Source organism: Chelonoidis abingdonii, chromosome 16 (assembly GCF_003597395.2).
Source record: "Chelonoidis abingdonii isolate Lonesome George chromosome 16, CheloAbing_2.0, whole genome shotgun sequence".
Classification (NCBI taxonomy): Eukaryota; Metazoa; Chordata; order Testudines; family Testudinidae; genus Chelonoidis; species Chelonoidis abingdonii.
In genome coordinates this window covers 11,268,016-11,289,631 of record NC_133784.1, presented here as the reverse complement: position 1 = coordinate 11,289,631, position 21,616 = coordinate 11,268,016, and the positions used below count along the sequence as shown (strand labels likewise).

At 41.8% G+C, this 21,616-nt stretch overlaps 1 protein-coding gene across 6 annotated transcripts in view; it reads right to left on the bottom strand.

Annotated features, from left to right (window-relative positions):
- Positions 1-1,770: 1,770 nt before the first annotated feature.
- Positions 1,771-21,616, bottom strand: part of ZFAND4 (zinc finger AN1-type containing 4) — a 41,848-nt gene continuing 22,002 nt past the window's right edge. For 4 of the 6 annotated variants that reach the window (XM_032797387.2, XM_075072972.1, XM_032797386.2 and 1 more), the window contains 5 exons: positions 15,586-15,733; positions 13,618-14,799; positions 12,939-12,993; positions 7,236-7,353; positions 1,771-2,676 (listed from right to left, as the gene is read on the bottom strand). In XM_032797387.2, coding sequence (XP_032653278.1) covers positions 2,541-2,676; positions 7,236-7,353; positions 12,939-12,993; positions 13,618-14,799; positions 15,586-15,733 — 1,639 coding nt within the window. In that variant the 3' untranslated portion in view covers positions 1,771-2,540. The remainder of the gene's footprint in view (positions 2,677-7,235; positions 7,354-12,938; positions 12,994-13,617; positions 14,800-15,585; positions 15,734-21,616) is intronic. The other 2 variants (XM_075072974.1, XM_075072973.1) reach the window with 1 other exon arrangement.

Here is a 21,616-nt window from a genome sequence, read left to right as displayed (position 1 = left end):
TAGGGGATTAACCTGTTTGCTTGCACATATATATTTTCCTATGGTTTAAGTATTTGGTTTATAGATTTATATTAAAGTAAGTTCGGTTGTAATGCAAGCAACCTACAGGCCATATTCTGTATGTTGAGCTAAGGCGAAGTTAGCATATCTATGCCTGGGACCTTTCACCTAGATAATGGTAGAATGGCATAGGGGGTTTCCAAGTCTGTATCCTCAAACTTAACAGGTATGCCACAAGGAAAGAACCAAAATAACTGGGAGGACAAAAACAACACAAGTGTATGATCTAACGCAGGGGTAGGCAACCTTTGGTACAGGTGCCAAAGGCGGCACACAAGCTGATTTTCAGTGGCACTCACACTGCCCGGGTAATGGCCACTAGTCCTGGGGGCTCTGCATTTTAATTTAATTTTAAATGAAGCTTCTTAAACATTTTAAAAACCGTATTTACTTTACATACAATAGTTTGGTTATATATTAGACTTATAGAAAGAGACCTTCTAAAAATGTTAAAATGTATTACTGGCATGCGAAACCTTAAATTAGAGTGAATAAATGAAGACTCGGCACACCACTTCTGAAAGGTTGCCGACCCCTGCTCTAATGTCATAAATATGTATGTACATGTCATCAATACATATGAACATACTAGCCTATGGAATAAATGAACCCTAACATTTTTGTGGGTGAGAAGTGAAGTTTGGGCATAGGAGGAGGTTCAGACACCAGTGCCCTATAAGAGGGCCTTGCTGGAGATCTTGTACTTGTTTTTCTTAAAACTTTCCAAGTTCCAAGGGAACTAGGCTAAGCTTGGTTTCCCTAAGCTTTTGTTCTTAGTTTTGTGTATTAGGTTTTGATTTTAAATTTAAGGTAGTTTAGTAAACTCTAAGCTAGCTTCGATAGCTCTTGGCGCTAGCTTCTTCTAAGCTTTGCACCTCTCACTGAAGAATTGAGGAACCTGAATGGCCAGAGGCGAGGCTGGTCCTGTGTCTTTCACCACCAGGTTATCAAGGAATGGGGTGAGTATATTAACCAAAGCTTTGCAGCATATAATACCATAATACCATATGTATCTTTTGAATAGCAGTAATACAAATGTAACTTTGTAACTGATTATTTTATTCTTTAATTACTACTTCATTTATCTTAATAAAAAGTCTTTAAGGCTATATCTGTCTCAGTATGAACTTCCTGTCCTGTGTCAATTCTGTGGAGCCTAATTTGGGACAAGAACCTTTTTATCTTCTGATCAGACAGACCAGCGAGCCTAAAACCCATACTATCCAAATTAATATTATTAACCTCCTAAAATCAGGCAACATCTAGTAGCATTGTGCCTCCCCGGTACCAGACTGGGATGCTTTAATACTTAATGAGTAGAAGAAGAAATGGTTTCAGTAGGTGGTGCTCTAACACTACTTTCTGCAGCACCACCTTGGCCGTCTCCCATACAAGTACCAAACTGGCCCAGTGCGATGTTGGCATAAGGTTGTAAAGCCTGCCAACAATATTGCCTGGTGCATTAAACATCTGCTGAAGTTTAGTAACACCCAGATTTGCTTGGTTTGACTGGCTTGTTTGCAAGAGAGAGACTTTCAATACGCTCAATTTTGGCCTACCTATTCCCAATAAAGGGAAATTTTACCACTGATTTCAATGAGAACAGAGTTAGGGCAATGCTGTAAGCTTCTGAGAACCCTCCCTTCCCTTCCAGCACCCTGTAAAATGTTAAAAATTAGTACTGAGTTTATAAGCGCATGCAAACCAGAATAAAATTTAATATTTATTAGAATTTCTTCTGGTAACAGCACTCAACATCTTAACAAACCAAGTTGTGAAGTTTTAAAAAATCTAGGATTACAAAAAAAGTTAAAATAAGTTGTTCCTTGTATTTAATGGCAACAAAGGGAATTCTCTATTTAAAAAAAACTGCCATATAAAGAGTAGTATTTTAAGAAATAGTGTGACTACCATGATATTTGCCAAATGGATACATAGTATATGAATGCCAAACTGAACGGAACAGAAGTGCAGAAAGTACTACACTCTTTGAAGCTCTGGACAGGTGGTTCGAAGTAAGGGGGAGACTTCCTAGTGAAATAACTTAAGATACCACACAATGGACAAAACACAAGGTAGAGTACAAAGACATTACATGACACCCTCATTACAGCACCCCCTCAAGTCTGGTTATACAGTAAATATGAAACTTAGTAAAGTGCATCTTTTAAAGACTTGTCTAGTGAAATAGCATTTTCAGATATAAAACACTTAACACAAGACGTGCAAGAACAGTTAAAATCATAGTGTAAGTTTTTAAAAACTACTTTTTAAACTTTTGATTCACTAAAGAATAAAGGTGTCAGCTACAGTAGTGTTCACATTATTCTTCAATCAGATGCATCCTCATGTGCTTTTGTTACTTGGCAAATCTTTAGATATGGAACAGGGCAAAATAAATGCAGCCGAAGCAAATGCTGCTTCTCTCAATGTAATACAATTCCACCATGGCAGCACAGCCACATGCAGCATAACCATGGTTAGATTTTGGGAAGCTTTGGTGCACTAACGACGGGATTAGTCTCCTGCAAGAACCTCCGCCCCGCGCTCTTGTAATCGTAGGTGCAGGTGTGAGTCTCTGCATAGCGATGAGTTGCACAGAAGTTGTTTCCACATCTGCAGAATGAAAAACACACAAAGTTAGGACTCACCTGCCAAGACCCTGTTTCTCTGTGACACTCAGAAGGTGCCCTTTGCCTTGGCCTTTCCCTCCTTTTTGGAGTTACCGCTCCTCCTCCTAACCCCCCATTACTGGGTCACCACTGCAGCTCTCTTCCATGTGGAGTGTGATAAACAGATAGTTAAGGGTTAATGTCTCTTTTACCTGTAAAGGGTTAAGAAGCTTAGTAAACCTGGCTGACACCTGACCAGAGGACCAACAGGGGGACAAGATACTTTCAAATCTTGGTGGAGGGAAGTCTTTGTTGTGCTCTTTGTGTGTGTTGTTCGCTCTCGGACTGAGAGAGACGGGACATCAATCCAGGTCTCCAATCTTTCTGAATCAGTCTCTCATGGTTCAAAATGTAAGTAATAGCCAGGCAGGCAGGTTAGTCTTATGTTTGTTTCTCAACTTGTAAATGCTTCTTTTTGCTGAGGGATTTTTACCTGTTTGCTGTAACTTTGAACCTAAGGCTAGAGGGGTTTCCTTGGGCTATATGAATCTGAGTACCTGTAAAGCATTTCCATCCTGATTTACAAAGATAATTATTACCTTTTCTTTCTCTAATTAAAAACTTTCTTTTTAAGAACTGATGATTTTCTTGTTTTAAGATCCAAGGGGATTGGATCTGGACTCACCAGGGATGGTGGGGGAAAGCGAGGACGACGGTAAATTTCTCCTTGGGTTAAGATCCAAGGGGTTTGGATCTGTGTTCACCAGGGAACTGGTAAAGTCCCTCAAGGCAACCCAGGGAGGGGATGAAGTTTTGGGGGGACAGAGTGCCCCAGACACTGGAATTCTGGGTGGTTGCAGTGTTACCAGATCTAAGCTAGTAATTAAGCTTAGAAGTGTCCATACAGGTCCCCACATTTGTACCCATAAGTTCAGAGTGGGGAAAGAAACCTTGACAGAGAGACAAGGAAAAGACTGCTTTGCGTATGAGCTGGCAGACTCTGGCACTTTACTCTAATCATTCCAGCTTTATCGAACCATCCCAGAATGTGAGCAGGTGAAGTTCAGGAGTGTGATCATCTTATCAAATGACTTCAGCCAACACAGGGCTTCACTGTGTTCTTCTCTGAAGTCAGGACACAGGCTCAGCCCAACAGTGCTAGTTTCTGCTTTGACACAGTGCCCCTTTTTTTCAGTGAACTCAGATCACTAGACAGGTACTCCATGAGCCGGGGGGGAGAGGGGGAATCAACTGACCATTATTTACCTCTTAAAATCCAGCCACAAATATCATTCCGTCACAGGCTGGGATGAACATGGAGGCACAACTACAATTCTGCTACACAAGACAAACGTTGCCTTTCCCGATAGCCGCAGCAGATATGAGTTAAGAAAAGGGAATGGTTTTACCTTAGAATTTGACAGCTTGACTGTAGCTAAAATCCCTAGCATGACAAAAGGAAAAAGGGCACACTGCAGTCTGCTGCTTGGGAAAAAAGGACTAAGTGTCTTCATGGCAGTTAGCTCGAGTTGGAAAGTGAGCATTACCCTTACTTTACTCAAACTAGAGGGGTAGGAGTGTGGGTGTGGCTGGGAGTCAAGTCAGCAGGAGGTAGCTAGCCCGTCAGGGGTGGGTGGACTGAAGCTCAAGTGATGCTGATACTTGAGCTAGCGATGTAGGGGGGAAGCAACAACGTGAATTAAAACCCACCAGCAGCCAGTCAAATCACTCTGTGCAGCTCAGGTTTAGTTCTGAAGCATGATCCTTCTCACTCAGATTAGGCTAGCTCAAGTGCAGTAATTTAAGTGTGCTAACTCAAGCTAACAGTTGCAATAAAGACACCCTGACGTATGCTCTCCCCAGCCACTGCTTGTGGCCCTTTGCCAAGGCAGGGGGAGTGTAACAGCCTGTCAAAACTAATGTAAAGTCCTAAGTACATATTACAGGAAGTTTCTGAGTTTGCGTCTGATAGTAACAGCTTTAAAACCTGATTAGGCTATACGCCTACTCTATTTAGTTATCTGGGTTCTTTGTAGAATGTTCCTGTAGAATTTTATACTGAAGTACTGATTTTATAGGTCGATTCCCTGCGTCTATAACTGGAAGTTCTCTTGTGTAATTATATTCCTTACTTGGTTGTCGTTCCATTGTAATAGAGGAACATCTGGATCTTTGTAGAGTCTCAGGAGTGGCAGATTTCCCCCTTTTTCGGGGGGGGCTGCACAACATTACACTTTCAGGCTCAAGCAGACCACTTAATCCAGGGCTGCAGCTACACTGTGGGGTTATGCTGGCATACCTATGGCTCTCTAGCTATGCTAGCAGAGTCTCTGTGGTGTAGACATACCCCTACATTAGCCTGATCTGGTCGCAGGTGTTTCCTAGGGTTTCTCTTAAGACAACTTGAAGCTACTCAGGAACTAGAGTCTGAAGAACAGATTCTCCTGGATCCAAGTTTGATATTTTGGCTAACAGAACTTCTTAATGGGAAGACAGCATGGAGGTGGGGAAGCCAAAAATTGAGATGCTATTATTGTATTAGGCCAGATGTTCTCAAACTGAGTGGTCTGCGAGCTCCATTTAGGTGGTCCACAGACAGTTCCCTCTAAGGTGTGTGCCTGCGCGGCCGCACATGACAGAATGAAGGGCCACCCACCTAATTAGTGGAGCTGCACAGGCATGGCTCCACTAATTAGGTGCCTGGACCCTGGAGAAGATGCATATGTGAAGTGAGGTGGTGGCCTTGGGGGAAAATACAGGGTAGGTGGAGGAAGCAGTGGTGCAAGAAGAGGGGGTGGGGGGAATTTGGGACGTGCAGGGCTGTGGCAGCCAGAGAATGAGGCGACTTTCCCCAGCTCCAGGGCTGCAGCTGCTGGGGAGTGATGACCCTCTTTCCCAGCCTCAGCTCTGTGGCTGCCGTGGTGGGAGAGACCCCACTCCTTCCCAACCCCAGCTCGGGGGCTGCCGTGGCAGGGGACAGAGGGCACATCCATTGCATTAGAAAGGTAAGCCTACTGATATTCAAATAGGAGTTGTGTGTTTTTATTTGTAGAATAAAAAATGTTAATTATTGAGGTTTTTTTTAATATAGCACTTTTATCCAAAGCGCTTTACAATATTTACTGTCAATGTCTTAAATTTTTTGGCTGCTTTAACTGTTTAATATGAAGCCTGATTTGAGAGAGCATGACTGAATGCAAGATACATGGATGAAAAAAGGTAAAATTTTATCTAAAGACAAACATCCATAGCTTTACTGATGCAGCTAAGGCTACCCAGACTCATTTGCCTTCCAATCTTTCTTACTTGGAATGGAAATAAAGCAGAGAAACCCAGTCAAATAATGGCTCATAGATAAGGAAGCTTATTGTTATGATTTGGATTACACCAATGCTCTTTTGGCACATCCTGCATCAAATCCTCTGATTATTACATTATGAGGAAGTTGCCTCAGAAATTAACACTTAGTTCTAGTACTGAATTTTTTATATTTTCTTAGGCTAATCCCCTCCCCCTTTCTTTTTTTGTGACAGGCACCATTATCACCTTGACCATATCTATTTGCTTTGATTTAGCACATGGATTAATGGTAAAATTTGAAAGGGAATAGTTTTAACACATTTTTCTTTTTTCCTCAGTATGTTTAGATCACACAAAAAACAAACAAGGAGAGCCCAACCACCATTTTAAACTTTAGTGGTGCATCTTTCCCCACCTTTAGATTGTCTGACTTCATGAAAGCTAATTAAAAACAGAAGATAAATGGAAGAGTGTTCAGTGGCGACTGCTGTTTTACACAAAATAGAACCCATTTAAAAACAGTACGTTGCTGAATACAAAGTGATAAAAAGGTGTTGCTAGCTAGTTGTTTTGGCTTACCCCAGGGTCAAATGTAACCCTAGAAGTCAGAGACACAAGGTGGGGAAGGCAATATCTTTTATTGGACCAACTTCTGATGGTGAGAGAAACAAGCTTTTGAGCTTACACAGAGCTTCTTGACCTGAAGAAGAACTTTGTCTAAGCTCAAAAGCTCGTTCCTCTCCCCAACAGAAGCTGGTCCAATAAAAGATATTACCTCCCCAACTTGTCACTCTAAATCCTGGAACTGACACAACTATAACATCTCTGCAGACAACTTTGAAGTCAATGGCAGATTTACACAGAAGTACCAACCAAAGCAGTGTATTCTCCAAGTTGCTACAAATGTATGTTCTTAAGTTTCTCTCACTGATGATGGAATCTTAGACAAGTTCTTCTCACACTAGTCTGTATTCTCCCTACCATCATGCTCTCTTGGCTACACTTAGTGACCCAAAGTCTCCTGTGAGCCCAGACCTCTTGACTGCAAGGGCACAGGATGGGTACCCCGAGAACAGAGGATACAGTCTCTATTTGAACCTCATTTCTCACAGTTAAGTCATGAACAACTTTCTCAACTTGTTCTGAACACTAGTTGCCTTGTGGTATACCAAGCTTTAGAATTACTGTACTTTCCAGAACACACACGCCCTTTTGTCTGATCACAGCCACACATTTTAACCACTTGTTATATACTCAGCTTACCTGCATTCATAGCTGGTTGCCAATCCAGTTTTCTTGCCACAGAGAAAGCAGTGCTTTGTAGTTTTCTGTTTTGTTTGCATTGAACCATTCACAGGTGGGAGATGGGTTGCTTCACCTGCTTTCAAAGGTAAAACAAGTAATGAACAGATTTTATAGTTACCTTTGCTGTTGAACACTTGTATTTCAAGAGATGATATTCAACTAGTCCCACAGCCAGAAAACATACTTTGCCTTTAGATAGCACCTTTCAAATGGGGCTCCCAGTCTGTTTTAAAAGCATCAATTAAGCCTCACAGCATCTTAGGAAAGTGGAGGTAGGCTATGGGTCTTGACATACAAGAGAGGTTAAGCAACTGGTGTAAGTTCACATTAATGAAGGGCAGAACCAAGCAGTGCAGCTCCAATCCTGTCTCCCTGCTGCACTGTGTATGTTTTCATTTTGTGACTGGAACAGAATGCCTTGACCACTGGTGACTTTCCAGTGGAATCGGTGGACCATTAGGATGTACCCAGTATATAGCATATGCAGCAGCAAGTAAACTCAGAGATGTTTGCCCTTTAAATATCATAACGTAACAGGTATCTGGATACGTTAAGTTAACATTTTAAAGTTTTGCAGACATGTTGCAAGGTAGCAGGAAAAGTAGGCATGAAATGACAAGATACTCATTTTCCTCTTCACCAGAGAGATTTGAACACTTTAGTCAGTCACCTTGTCCACACACACCTACTGTATGATGCCATGTGGCAAGTGATGGTTAGCAATCAGGAGAGGAAAATACCAGCCTATACAGAGGATTATAAATGCATTTCTACTGCATCCATCACCATCGTATCTGGATGCTCACAGCACAAGCCATCACATAAGTACTTTACGGACATGACAGCTTAGTTTCTAATAGCCAGTCCTTTTCAGATGCAACCGGCAGTGGACCAAATTCAGTCCTAAACTAAACTGACATATCTCCCAGTGTGTGAGTGGGCATTCTGCCTGCTTACACAAGGGATGAGTTTGTCCCACTAAACCAATGGCTGCTTGGCATGGAAGACTTATTTCTAGATCTAGCTAGTTCACACTATCAGTTTTATCCTCTAAAGCTGGGCTCAATTTACTTGGCTCCATTTTCGGGAGCCGGTTCTGTCCCCAGACACTTATCGGGGGGTTCGGTTAGCTCAGTTTGGGAATGATGTTGAGAGCAGTATACACCTCTACCCTAATATAATGCGGTCGTGGGGAGCCAAAAATCCCTACCGCGTTATATGTGAAATGCTGTTATATCCGGCCACGAGGAGCCCCAGGCCCTTTAAATCGCCAGCGGAGCCCCGCTGCCACAGCCCCAGGGTAGCAGCGGCAGGGCTTCAGCAGTCATTTAAAAGGGCCAGGGGCTTCCCACACCAGCTGGAGCCCCAGACTCTTTAAAGCCCCACCGGAGCCCTGCTGCTACCATGCTATACGCGAACCTATGTTATATCTGTTAGAGGTGTATAATATTAAGGGTTTATACAACAGGATGAGTTTAAAAATTTTTTTCCTACTATAGACCATACAGATTCATAGACCCCAAGGCCAGAAGGGCCACTGTGATCATCTAGTCTGACCCCTATATAGCACAGGCCAGAGAAGTGACCCACAATAACTCCTCAAAAAAGAGACCGCCTCATGGACAAATGCCCTCCCATCTGCAATGAAATTATATCCTTGCTGCTTGTACAGCAGCTGGAAACGAGAGATGCCAACACCATTGACTAGTCAGCCCTCCATGGAACATCAATTATTTGCGGAGTACAGTTTGGGAACTGCTGTTTTCACTAGTGGCTTGCTCTTTCCAAGGTGATTAACCTGGCTGACAAATTTACGGTAATGTCAGCCACTGAAGAGTGAAGCCTGCGGCACAACACACTGCAGCAGACCATTAGCAATTCGTTTCTTAGGAAATTTCACAAGGCTCTGCACAGTGCAACACCCGCCTCTCCGCTTCTCAGAGGTCTGGAACTGTTTGCGAGACATGCTGTTTGTTGGCATAACAGTGGTTTTCATTTTTTTTTTTTCCATTTGCAGACCACTACAAAATTTCAAATGGAGGTGTGGATCCCTTTGGAAATCTGAGATAGTCTGTGAACCCCCAGGGCTCCACGGACCACAGGCTGAAAACCACTGGCATACCGTGCACCAGGCTAGACCCTCTGCTGGTGTAAATTGGCATAAAATAGCTCTATTTAAGACAGTGTTGCTAGTTTATACCTCTGGAGAACCTGGTTCACCATGTTTTGCCACAAATGCTTGAAAAATAAATGCCTGGTAATAACTTTGACACTGCCAGTCTCTGATAAGACTGCTTAGATCTGATCTTCCAAGTGCATTTTATTGATTATTCAAATGCTGCCACTTTGAACCACTTAAAATGATTCAAAGCAGATGAAAGAGAACAGTGTGTAAGAGCCTATTAAATATACCCAAGCAGTTTCCAAACAAGACTGTTTGCAGAGTTAAAAAGACAAACATACCAGAAGTCAAGCTACTTGGCAACCAATAATAGCTGGAGATTACAATACAGTACACACAGCTCATCTGATGGATGTTCCGAAGGTAACAGAGTCAGCTAGTGTTCTCACAAAGTTATATGACCTACATGTACAAAGTCTACCATGTACCCTCGGACCCCCCCCCCCCCCCCGCCACTAAAGAAAACTGGATATATTTTATTTGTAAGGCCCTTCCAGTCAAATACATTGTTCTGGCACAGATAACAGCATCAAGAGTAGTGCCATAGAAAAGAACAAACAAGCTCTGACAGTGCAAGCGCCATGGCAAGCATGTATATACAGCCATGTAGTAAGTCCAGATGGAGGAGAAACCTTGGTATCCCACTTACCCTTATCGGCTGTACACAATCGAAGAGGAGAAGGGAAGAAAATAGTACAAAGTCCTACAAAATACTCAACCCCCAACTCACTTTTTGGAGGACTACATAAGCAATAGCTTCCTTGACCCTGGTGAGTACCATAATAGCGCACACATACCCTCTTTGGGCTGGACACAGCTGGACATTAATGTAGCTTTGGATTAACCAACAACGCCACCAGCAGTGGAAGGAAGTCAGTGTCCACTGTCTCTGCCAATAGGTCATCAACAGTTGTAATTGTGAAAGTCCTATGATTCCCTTTTGAGGAACAAGATCTTCTAGTTGATTCATCACAAATATATCTTAAGATCTTAGATCTTATTGCTCATCACATTTTCCAGCATTATGCTAGGTGGAGGAAAAGACTGTAGGACAACTGTGAAGGGTGTGAAGCAAAGGAGAAGAGTTAACTGATTGCTTAACTCCTAAGTAAACAAGAGTCACTGCTATTGTGAGTGAGTTCCTTGGACCTGCCTGTAGATTTAGGGATTGCCTGCAGGCTCTAAAAGTTAGAAAAACTAGAGGTATTCTAACCAACTCCAACGCAGCAGTCCTAACTGCCTAAGATGTCTTGCCTGCACCAGAAACCTATGCAAGGCTTGAAGCCAGTAGAGGCCTTCCCAGGCACCTGCTATTGAAAAATGTTTAAGACTTTTTAAAAGATGAATTTACTGAGCCAACATAAAAATTACTATTAAAGCTAGTCTGAAGACAAAATGAACACACTGATACTTTCCTTGAATAAAGAATTAAATATAACCAAGAAGCTTATCTCCAGGACTGTGAGAAAGAATGGTATTCATCACTAAAGGGCTTACTCTGCAACACACTCCCTGAGCTGCATAAATGACTAAGGAAAAAGGTTCACAGAGACAAAAGATCTGGTGAGGTCTTATCAGGCTGTGTGTTGGAGCAATCACTGCTTAAACCAACAGTAGCCAGTAGCAGTATCCTTCTACCTCTGTCCCTAACAAATAGCTAGACTTGTTTCAGATGGCAGAGCTACTTACATACACTGAACTAGACCAGGTGCACACAGTTCTTGTTCTCTAACAATGGAACTACACAAATTGTTCAGAGAAACATCTGTTTACATACAGCTGAGTTTTAATCACACACCAATGACCGTTTAACATTCAGATTATCAAAATATACTAATATTCGAAATGGAACCAAAAATAAGAACATTACTCATGGGAACTTCTCCAGCGATAAATACTCCCCTTAAGGAATATCTAATGCGGTTTGATATCCAAATATAAGACACTTGCAAGTTACAATAACATTCTGAACACTAACGTTTTACCATGATACCTATAACTGTACTTGCATGTAAAAGACAGTATACACATGTAAAAGGTTCTGAATCATTTATAAGTACAGTGCATTAAAATTAGTCCTACTCACTTGAGATTCTTTTGCAAGTGTTAAGAGTATAATACTAAATGAAGTGTGCATCAACTAAGCTATTGTTAAAACTATCTTTAGGCAAACACACATATAAATCACTGGCAGTGTCAAGTAGAAAGTAGGCTTCAATTTAAATACAAAATACTGCAATAAACAAATCTTAATGAACGATGGTAATAGGTTATGTTAAAACAAAAAAAGTGAGATAAAACAAAGCAAAACAGGCAATTTTTTTAAGACCAAGTCTAAACTACTAACTTACATTGGTTTAACCAGATCACTCAGGGGTGTGAAAAAGCCATACCCCATAGCAACATAGTTATACCAACCTAACCCCCAGTGTAGTCGACATGGCTACCACCTCTCAGGAAGGTGGATTAACTATGCTGACAGGAGCAGCTTTCCCGTCGGCATAGTACCGTCTTCACTGAAGCGCTTTAGTGGCGCCACTGCAACGTTTTAAGTGTAGACCTGCCCTAAGAAAAGCGAGTTTTGGCAAAGAAAACATGGCAGCTAGGCATTAGGAAGCATACGAAAACAAGATGGCAGCAACAGGTAAGAGCTTATTTTATTAAATTAGAAATATAGATCAACATTTTCAAGCTTGGATCCCCAAAGTCAGGGATCTAAATCCATATCTAGGCATTAAACATGTGGCTTGATTTTCAGTAGGTACTGCACATTCACAGCTCCCCACTAACACAAGTAGTGTGATGTGTGCTCCAATGATAAACCAAACTTGAGGCCTTACCTAACCCTCAACTCCCACCCTGCACCTTCACCTGCTCCATGTTTCCTATTGCAAGGTCTTTCAGGACCCAGTCTTGTACACGTAAGAGTAACTTCACTATGTGAGTAGTCCCACTGACTTTAATAGGCGCATAATTGTTTGCAGGATCAACCCTTTACATGATAAACTCTTCAGTGCAGAGAATGTGTATTTTTGTGGATGATACAGAACACTTTGGCACTCAGTGAACAACAAAAATAATGCAGCTAAACCACAGCTACAGTACTACCTCCACGTTCTTATATAGCGCTGATGGAAAGTGCTTTAAAAAAGGAGGCCAGCATCATTACCCCCATTTTATAGATGGGGAAACAAACACAGAGAGGGACATGGCTTGCCCAAGGTTATCCAACAGGGCAATGACAGAGCGAGGAATACTCTCCTGGGTCCCAAATTCTATCCAAGGCCAGGATGAGATCCATGTATGAAAGCACAACTCAGAACATTCAGGTTTAATACCATTCTGTAAAAATCTAGTACAGAGAAAGTGTTTCAAAGCTTTATGCCCTACAAAGGTATAATTCTTGCTCTTTGCATGTTTGATAACTGGAAAGAGACCAACAGTCAACTTCAGCTCTTTAAACAAATCACATTACTTACCAACTCTTTTCCCTGTAGCTGCAACATTTCCATTCATTCCAAGCCCATGGCCAGACTAAAAACAAGAATATTTTAAGTGGAATTACTGACAGATGGTAAACAAAAGATTAAGCAATTTCATATCAGCTTGTCTGAAGCTCATGTTGTATCAGTCAATATACGTTATGAAGAGAGCTATGAGAAGTATTTTGTAATATGAAGTTCAAGTTAACATGGAACAAACCTTGTTTAAAATGACTGTGATTTAATAGTCTTTCCGTACTTATACAGCATATTAGAAATGTGGTACAGCATATTAAAAGTCTATGGTTAGACACATACAGTGTTAGTTACAAGGTAGCCATTAAAATGGCTAACAATTAATGAATAGCTGGAGGAGCCAAATGACATTTCTACACATACAGTATTTATCCAGCAGAGTTACAAGTAGTAAAGGAGTTTACATTCTGAACCAAAAGTACTTTAACATTACTGTAAATCTGTAGGAAAATTGCCTCTAGAAACCCATTAGCTAAACATGCAATCAAGATGCCAAAGAAATCTAAGAAAAAGTCTGTTTGAACTGATGGCGTGAGATGAGATTTATAGTCCCCGAGCTTGAAAAACAGTCATTTTTTTTGGCAGTCTTTACTAGAAACTATAGGAAAACCCCAATTGTTCAGGAAATACTGGTACTTACTAGGAAGTATTCAGCAGCTTCATCTGGCGGAGAAGATTTCCTAAAGCTTTCTTCCTGAAAATGCAGGAGGTTCGTAGGTAGTGCAATACCAGAAGTCCGAAACCTGCCTGTCCCACAGGAATTCTGTAAACTTTCCCTGCTTGTGCTTCGGGCCAGCGAAGCTAGAAATTCTAAATTATTTACAGAACCCACAGGTTCTTTGGATGCCTTGTTTGCCACCTCTGTGATGTCCCTAGCCTCCATTTTAGAAATGATATCGGGTCTTTTGCCAGGTGAGTCTACCTTCACACCACGAAATCTTGTAGTCCTTGGAAAAGAGGACTCTGCTATATTGCGGACCTCCAAAGATCGGAGCAGATTTGGGGAGGCAGCAGGTCTCAAGTTACCAACCTCAAAGCATTTGGGTTGTATCTGTGGTTTCAGAGAACTGTGATGTGCCATTTGGGCTGAATACCGAAGAGGTGACAAGAGTGTGTTCTTCTGAGGACTTAGTTCACGAGCGTTGAGAAGTCCAGCCTCCATTGTTGTAGCGCTCAGGATTTTTGTAATGGGTTTGCTATGCTGTTCTACAGCCTTAGACTCATCATCCCCATCAGACAGTCCAAGCTCTGGGTTTACCTTCCCTATTCCATATAATTCACTATACTGTTCAGCAGTGTTTGCTTCTGCTAACAAAGCAAAAGCATCCGTTTCAGGTAGAAACTTGTCTTCTGTTGCACACAGTTCTACGTTTGTTAGATGTGGATACAAGACAGGATCATCCTCATTTGTGGATGTCACATTTTCTAAAGCTTTTTCGGAATTTATAGGCAGCGATGGGACAGGGGGAAGGAAGTTATTTGTAGGTAGTTTTGCATTTTCTAGTTCAACACGAGATATTTTCGGTGGTAGTCGAATGCTATTAACTGACTGAGACCGGGAGGTGCTCTCCCAGTTGTCATCTTCCTTAAGAAAGTCACTAGTAATGGACGGCATTGTTCTACCAGCAGTGGCCAAAGTAGTCAAAGCTGAAAGTGCATTCTGGGAAGACTCCAAGGGATATGAATTCCCAGGAGGAGGTAGGCAGGACTGTCCAATGTGGGGGAGTACTCTTAAAAAACGGTGACGAGCAGCTGCTGCTGAACTGCTAGATGGTCGAGGAGCCATAGGTGGACGAGGTTTCACCTTGACAGTCTTCTTAGGCTATTTCAAAGGGGAAAAAAAGACATTAATTGTGTTACAGTAGCATCTAGAGAATCCAACTGAGACTAGGTCCCCATTGTGCTAGGGGCTGTACATACACATAGCAAGAGATTGACCCTGCACAGAAGATAAAGGGGTCTGAGACACAGAGACTAAAGTGACTTACTTAAGTTCTACTGCAGAGGTGGGAACTGAACCCAGCCTAGTGCCTCAGTCTCTCGTTCATACTTTTTCTAATTAAAAAGGCATCAATACTTTTCAGCAGATAGTTATCTTGCTTACTGATTAAGAAAAGTGGGTGAGGTAATATCTTTTATTGGATCAACTTCTGTTGGTGGAAGGACAAGTTTTTAAGCTACACATTCTGTGTAGCTCAAAAGCCTGTTCAATCCCACCTCACCCACCTTGTGTCTCTCATATCCTGGGACTGACACCACTTGCTTACTGACTGTACTTATGAACACCATAGCATTACTACAAAACAGCAGAATTAAGTATTAAATAGCCTTATGTTAGTGAAGCATTGAAAGGTGAAACAATCCATGATACAGCACTGAATTCTTTGAATGCTGAGGCAGTGGGTCCAGATTAAACTATTATTTGCATAATCGAAGACCACTTGCGCCTCAGCCTACCACGTAACAAAATGAATACCAAAAGATATGCCCTTTATGTCTACATTATCCAAGAACACAACCAGAATGTATTTAATCGGCACTCTAGAAAGACCTGCAATGGGAAGGCATGAACCATTTTATTGTGGGGGTACTGAGATCACAACCTCACCTTTTTACTGAGATTCATGTTCTCCATCTTTGCCTTGAGCAGCTTCATTTTATTCATAGTAATGGAGTTCTCAATAATCTGTTGGCCAGACGGAGATGCCTCTGTTTCGTCGTCGTCATCTGCGTATAAGTTACAAACTGAACCACCACTGAAAAGAGAAAGAAAATAAAGCTTGTGTTTTCACACTCTAAAATCAAGGTACTTATCCAAAAACTATCAATGTAGTTACACACAAAACTAGAAAGACAAAGCCAGTAGCCCATCCTTTGACAAAACATTATATAAACTGTATGTAAGGGTATCTCAAAAGTAATTTTCTTAGGTGAAAACAAGAACTCCTGAATGGGATTAAACGATAATTATGAGATTAGAATATAGCCAAGCTACTCGGTAATTATTATACTGTATGCAGTTGTTTTGCACCCACTATATATTTTCCCCTAAGAGTCAACATCCAGTTCCATTAGTGTCTCCTGCTGGCATGGCTAAAGCTGTTAACTGTATGACTAACAGGCTGATCAGTTTTCCCATTAACCAGACATTGTCATGGATGGGAAGTCCAAATTTCTATCCATCCCACGGGGTGCTTTCACCATAAATGGAAATGGAAGGATCAGCCACGCAGACTGGACATTCTATGTCGTTTTTTTAAAATAAAAAACAAATAGGATCAGTTAGGGTTCTAAAGAATCTCATCTGGAAAAAGGAAACACTAACACTGCTAGACCTAACAAGAAAAAATACATCTAACACAACCTGCCAATCAACAGCACTGATCACTGGAAATAATGTAACATCACACTATCTTCTAAAATACATAGGTTTTAAATCTTATACCTATTTTTTTCGTCTAGCAAGCATTTTATTAATACACCTCCAACATTTAACTGTGAAACACTGAGAACATTAAAAAGGTCATAGGGTTTGATTCATACAACTGTCTTATCAAGTTTAACAGAAGTATTTTCTCTCCAAGAGAGACATGGAAAGAACCAACAGCCAGGAAGTAGTTATCGCCAGTCAAACAGGTGTAATTATAACACAGCATGCCAAATTTTATATTTGCATGAGCCAGATGTGTCTCAATCATACGATCACAAATTAAAGCTGTCATCTTCCATGGTTTACAGAGGCAGTCTGCTCCACTTAAATGAAGAACCAGTGTTTGTGCTGACTCTCTAGGCACAGATCAAGGACAGTTCTTGGAAGACTAGGAAGGCAAATCCTAAATTAGAATATGAGTAACAGTCATGTATTTCCTCACTAGAAACTGAACAGCTGTGCCTAGAGAGAAAGCAAACATTTTGTACCTTTACTAGTAAAGATTCTGCATTAAAGAACCCTTCTTAAAAGACTCTCAACTTTGCAGATAATTAAAAAAAGTCACTTCTATTTGTCTGTTTTTCACCTACAACTGTTCTAAGCAATGCCTACGATAACTATAATAAAAGAATTGAGAGCTCTCCCCCCCACACTCGTTTTACTCTGTGCAATTGACAGCATGTCTCTTTCACTTCTTTTCCTGTAGTAGGTTTTCCTGTTTGAACAAGTCTCACACCACCCGCTCAGGAGGGGGGCATTTTTTAAAAAAGAGAAAAGTGTATGGAAAATCACATGTTATGATGGTAATTTGGGGAGAGAAAGTACCTGAAACTACCTGTAAAGTAATTGTTTGAATGAGTGGATTTCAAGCAGACTGGATCCTTTTAAGTATCAGTCTTCACAAGTTCTATGCTGTAAAACTCATCTTTATCTGAAATAGGGGGATGAATAAGCCCCCAGTTCCATGGGCCCCAGGAGTGATGAACGAGGGCTACACCAAGATTTTAGCAACTTTCCTCTTCAACATAAAGATAATGTAATTGCATTATTTGTTTACTGGTTAGCAGGTGCTAACTCTTGCCTTTACTGTAAGATGGGATAAAATGGTCCAGAGGGACAGGCCACATAATCCAAACCAGCCCCAGGTAGCATCAATTGCTCCTGCTCTGTGAGTGACTGAGCTCTGCTCCCACTCTCAGACAAAGTGGAAAAGGCCAATCAAAGGAAGTGGACATGTCTGAGCCACTTACCACCAAGACTCACATGTATGTAACAAATGGAAGGAGGTGGTCCCTAAACTCTATACCCCACAGTCAAGGGACGAAGAAAAGAAGCTGTCTCCCATGCCTTTCCAAGGCACCTGACCTTCTTCCCAAAAGACAGCAGCTAAGGGGTAGCTGGAGTGTCTATAAGGGTGCCATGGCCAAGCAGGAAACATCAATTTCCTGAATCACAAGATGCTCTACTGCTGACAACCAGCTGACAATGAATGTTATGTTCTTAAGCATTTACTTGGCTGGCAAGCTGGAAAATGCTAATGTTCTAAGAGTTATTCTGAACCTTTTCACATCAAGCTCAACTGGAAGGAAAGCTTGATTTGTGTCCTCTCTTCCCTCCTCCACTCTCCCATGACCCACACAAAATCCGGCATCATGAGCTTCCTGCTTGCTTACAGACATTTCCCCCCCCCCCTTTTTTAAGTTGAATGAAGATTGGGCTGTGTTTAGGAAAAATGTCCTTGGCTAGTTTGTCCCAGGAAGTACTGTGGTAAAACAGAGCAGGAAGAGGAGTATTTAGTTTGGTGCACCTAGCACAACTAGGCCCTAACCTGGTTAGGTGCTCTGGGTGTTACTCAAACAATAAAAATAAAAAACAAACTCACTTTTTAGGAACAATGTTCATTTTTACTATTTTGATATACTAATTTGGACCAATAGCCCTAACAAGGTGTCCTAGGAAAACCCACTCAGCATAATGTATTTCTCTGAAAATAAAGTATTTAGCTACACTCTGGTACATTCATATTTCAGATCGTACACTAGAATACCATAGTCTTAACTGACAGGGAAATTCAGACTGCTAATTTTTAAGAACAAGAATTAGAACACTTGGCAGATACTAGAAAGTATATAAACAGACAAATTTGAAAGACTAAGTTCCTTCTTACAATCTCCTACCCTATGACATCCATAGGCTTAGCCTTAAAATCTGATTTCCAAACAGAAAGGAAAGCAACAAGGGACTTAGAACCTATCCCAAGTTGATATGCACCAAACTAGCAAAGGCAAGGTATCTAGAGATCATAGAAGCCAGATTGCTGGGCTCCACCCCTGCCCCAGATTCAATGTCTAGTGCTGCAGGCAGGTTGAAGCAAGCCAACAGATGGTCAGTTGTTACTGGTTCTATCTCCTTACCTTCTTGTTTCAAAGTTCCACATGTGCTACTTACTGAAGCAGAGTGGTGTGGGTGAAGGGCACAGTGAGAGCTCTCTCATATTCCTGGCTTTCTCCCCTTCCCCTCCCCTCACTACACATTTTTATCATCTCCTTCTATACAGCATATAGTAGTTTGGGAAAGCACACACTCAGCACTGCCTTTTGTTAAGTTTATATTCTTTACATTTATTCCTGGAGGAATTGTGCACCAAAAAATTAAAAATTTTGCAAATTTTAATCATGCCAGTTTCAATTATTTTGGTAATTTATTTCAAAATACCTGTCAGCAAGTATGTCTGTAACAACACAGACACAAAAATCCCCCCAGAAGTAGAGAGTTAAAGAAACTACGGCGACAACCCAGTTCCTGCTTCTCTGCCCCCCCACCCCTACCCCAGCCCAGACACTCAAACACTCAAGCCCCCAGAAGCCAGCTCCAGGCCCCCTCTCCCAGCCCAGACACTCATACCCACTACCCTTCTAGAGCTCAGGGATCCAGAGACAGAAAAAGCCTGATGCTGCGTCCCATGATTGTGTGGATTTTCCTGCACACTGCCTCCTTCCTTAAGGGCGTGCAGGAAACAGCAGCTGCTGGGAACTCTCAAGTTCCCTCCCCCTCCCCCTAGCGTATTGTCTATTTGCGAGCTGGGCTCTGCCAGGAACAGTGGCCTCTAGTGGCAGCCAACATCTCTGCAGCCAACTTCTGGGGGTTGGGGGGAGAAGTGAGGTTTTTTTACCCACGAAAGCTTATGCCCAAATAAATCTGTTAAGTCTTTAAGGTGCCACCGGACTCCTCGCTGTTTTTGTGGATATAGACTAATACAGCTACCCCCTAATACTTGACCTCCACATATTGTAATCAATTATTCAGTACTATGTAGACCTTTAACTAGAGAATCCTAGGGAGTAAGGCCAAAGAATAAGCATATTAGTCATCATCTTTGTTATAGAAATAGAGTTTGGAATGCCTATTTAAAACAGTGTCAGTCACAGTGCTGGGAACTTACTGACAAACTTTGTCTACACACAGCATTTGTACTGCTTTAAACTATACCAATACACTTAAATAAGTACAGCCTCTCTAGTGCAGAAGCAGTTATACTGGTGTAAAAGTGCCTGTACTGGTATAGCTTACATCCTTACACTTGTACCAGTATAATTATTTTGGTACAATATCATGCGTCTAACCACCGTAGTTAGCCTGGTACAAAAACTTGTGTGTGTGGACAGGCCTTATATATAAGTTCTTATAACTTAAGTTCTCAAGTTATACCCAAAACTGAAAATTGGTCTTTAATTACTGTCAGCAATATTTTCCAGATAGCTTTTAGTGACAGAATCATCAAATGGTGACAAAAGGGTGTCTAAGTGCTGACAAAACTTCAATTCTATAGCAAAACAAGTTATTTTGCTGTAGGTGTGTTATACTCTAGGGTTCCTTTAAGTCTTCCCATAATATAAGCAAGCCTTGACTAGTAACTGAGCTTTGAGGCAAGAGTTGGGGACATTAAATAATATTCTTATAACAACATGCGGCTGGATACATGAAAACATCATGGCAGCCAGCCAAGTGAATATATATGGCATCAGATATACAACTCCCACCCTAGATTCAAAAAGCCATAGAGCTCCTATCTGGTGAGGTATAAACACATAAGTTAGGATCTGTTTGCCATCATTCCTTTTCAAAGCACCACTAAGTTTTAGGTATCTGCTTCTGGAGTCTGTAGCCTCTAGTAAGAAAAGGTCAGTTTCATCTTAGTAACACAAGAGATTCAACTTTTAACTGTTGGCTGAATCAATGGAGACTGATAGATTGGCTGGGGAAAAAAAAAGAAAATAAAAGTTTAAACTCATTTAGAAAAAGATGGTTACCTTTGATAACTGTTGTTCTTCGAGATGTGTTGCTCATGTCCTTTCCATTGTAGGTGTGTGTGCTTGCCACACGCACCGGTGCTGAAAGTTTTTCCCTCAATGGTATCCATAGGGGACCAGCTTTGGTGCCCTCTGGAGCAGCATGCACATGCGCCAGTATAAGGAGCATTGCTGGCTCCCCCCTTCCTCAGTTCCTTCTTGCTGGGAACAAGGGTGGGTCATGGAGGGGAAGGAGGGTGGGTCATGGAATGGACATGAGCAACACATCTCAAAGAACAACAGTTACGAAAGGTAACCATCTTTTCTTCAAGTGCTTGCTCATGTCCATTCCATTGTAGGTGACTCCCACGCAGTATCATCGAAGGCAGGTTCAGAGATGTGTCGATTGCAATACAGCTCTGCTAAATCCAGCATCATCTCTGGCTTGCTGAGTGATGGCATAATGTGTCATGAATGTGTGTACTGAAGACCACATCGGGGTCCTGCAGATGTCCTGGATAGGGACGTGCGCCAGGAAGGCAGCCGAAGATGCCCGAGCCCTAGTCGAGTGAGCCTTCAGTATCAGTGGAGGCCCAACCTGCGCCATCTTGTAACAAGTATGGATGCAGGTGGTGATCCAATTCAAAATCCTCTGAGAGGACTTCGGAAGGCCCTTCATCCCGTCAGCTATCGTGATAAAGAGCTGAGTCAATCTGCAGAAGGGCTTAGTGTGCCCCAGGTAGACTGCCAGCGTGCGCCTGACATCTAGCGTGTGCAGCCACCTCTCCTCATTGGTCATCTGAGGCTTTGGACAGAACACTAAGAGGGGGATATCCTGGTTGACATAGAAGTGTGACACCACTTTTGGCAGGAAGGCTGGATGAGACCGCAGCTGGACCCTGTCCTTGTAGAATATCGTG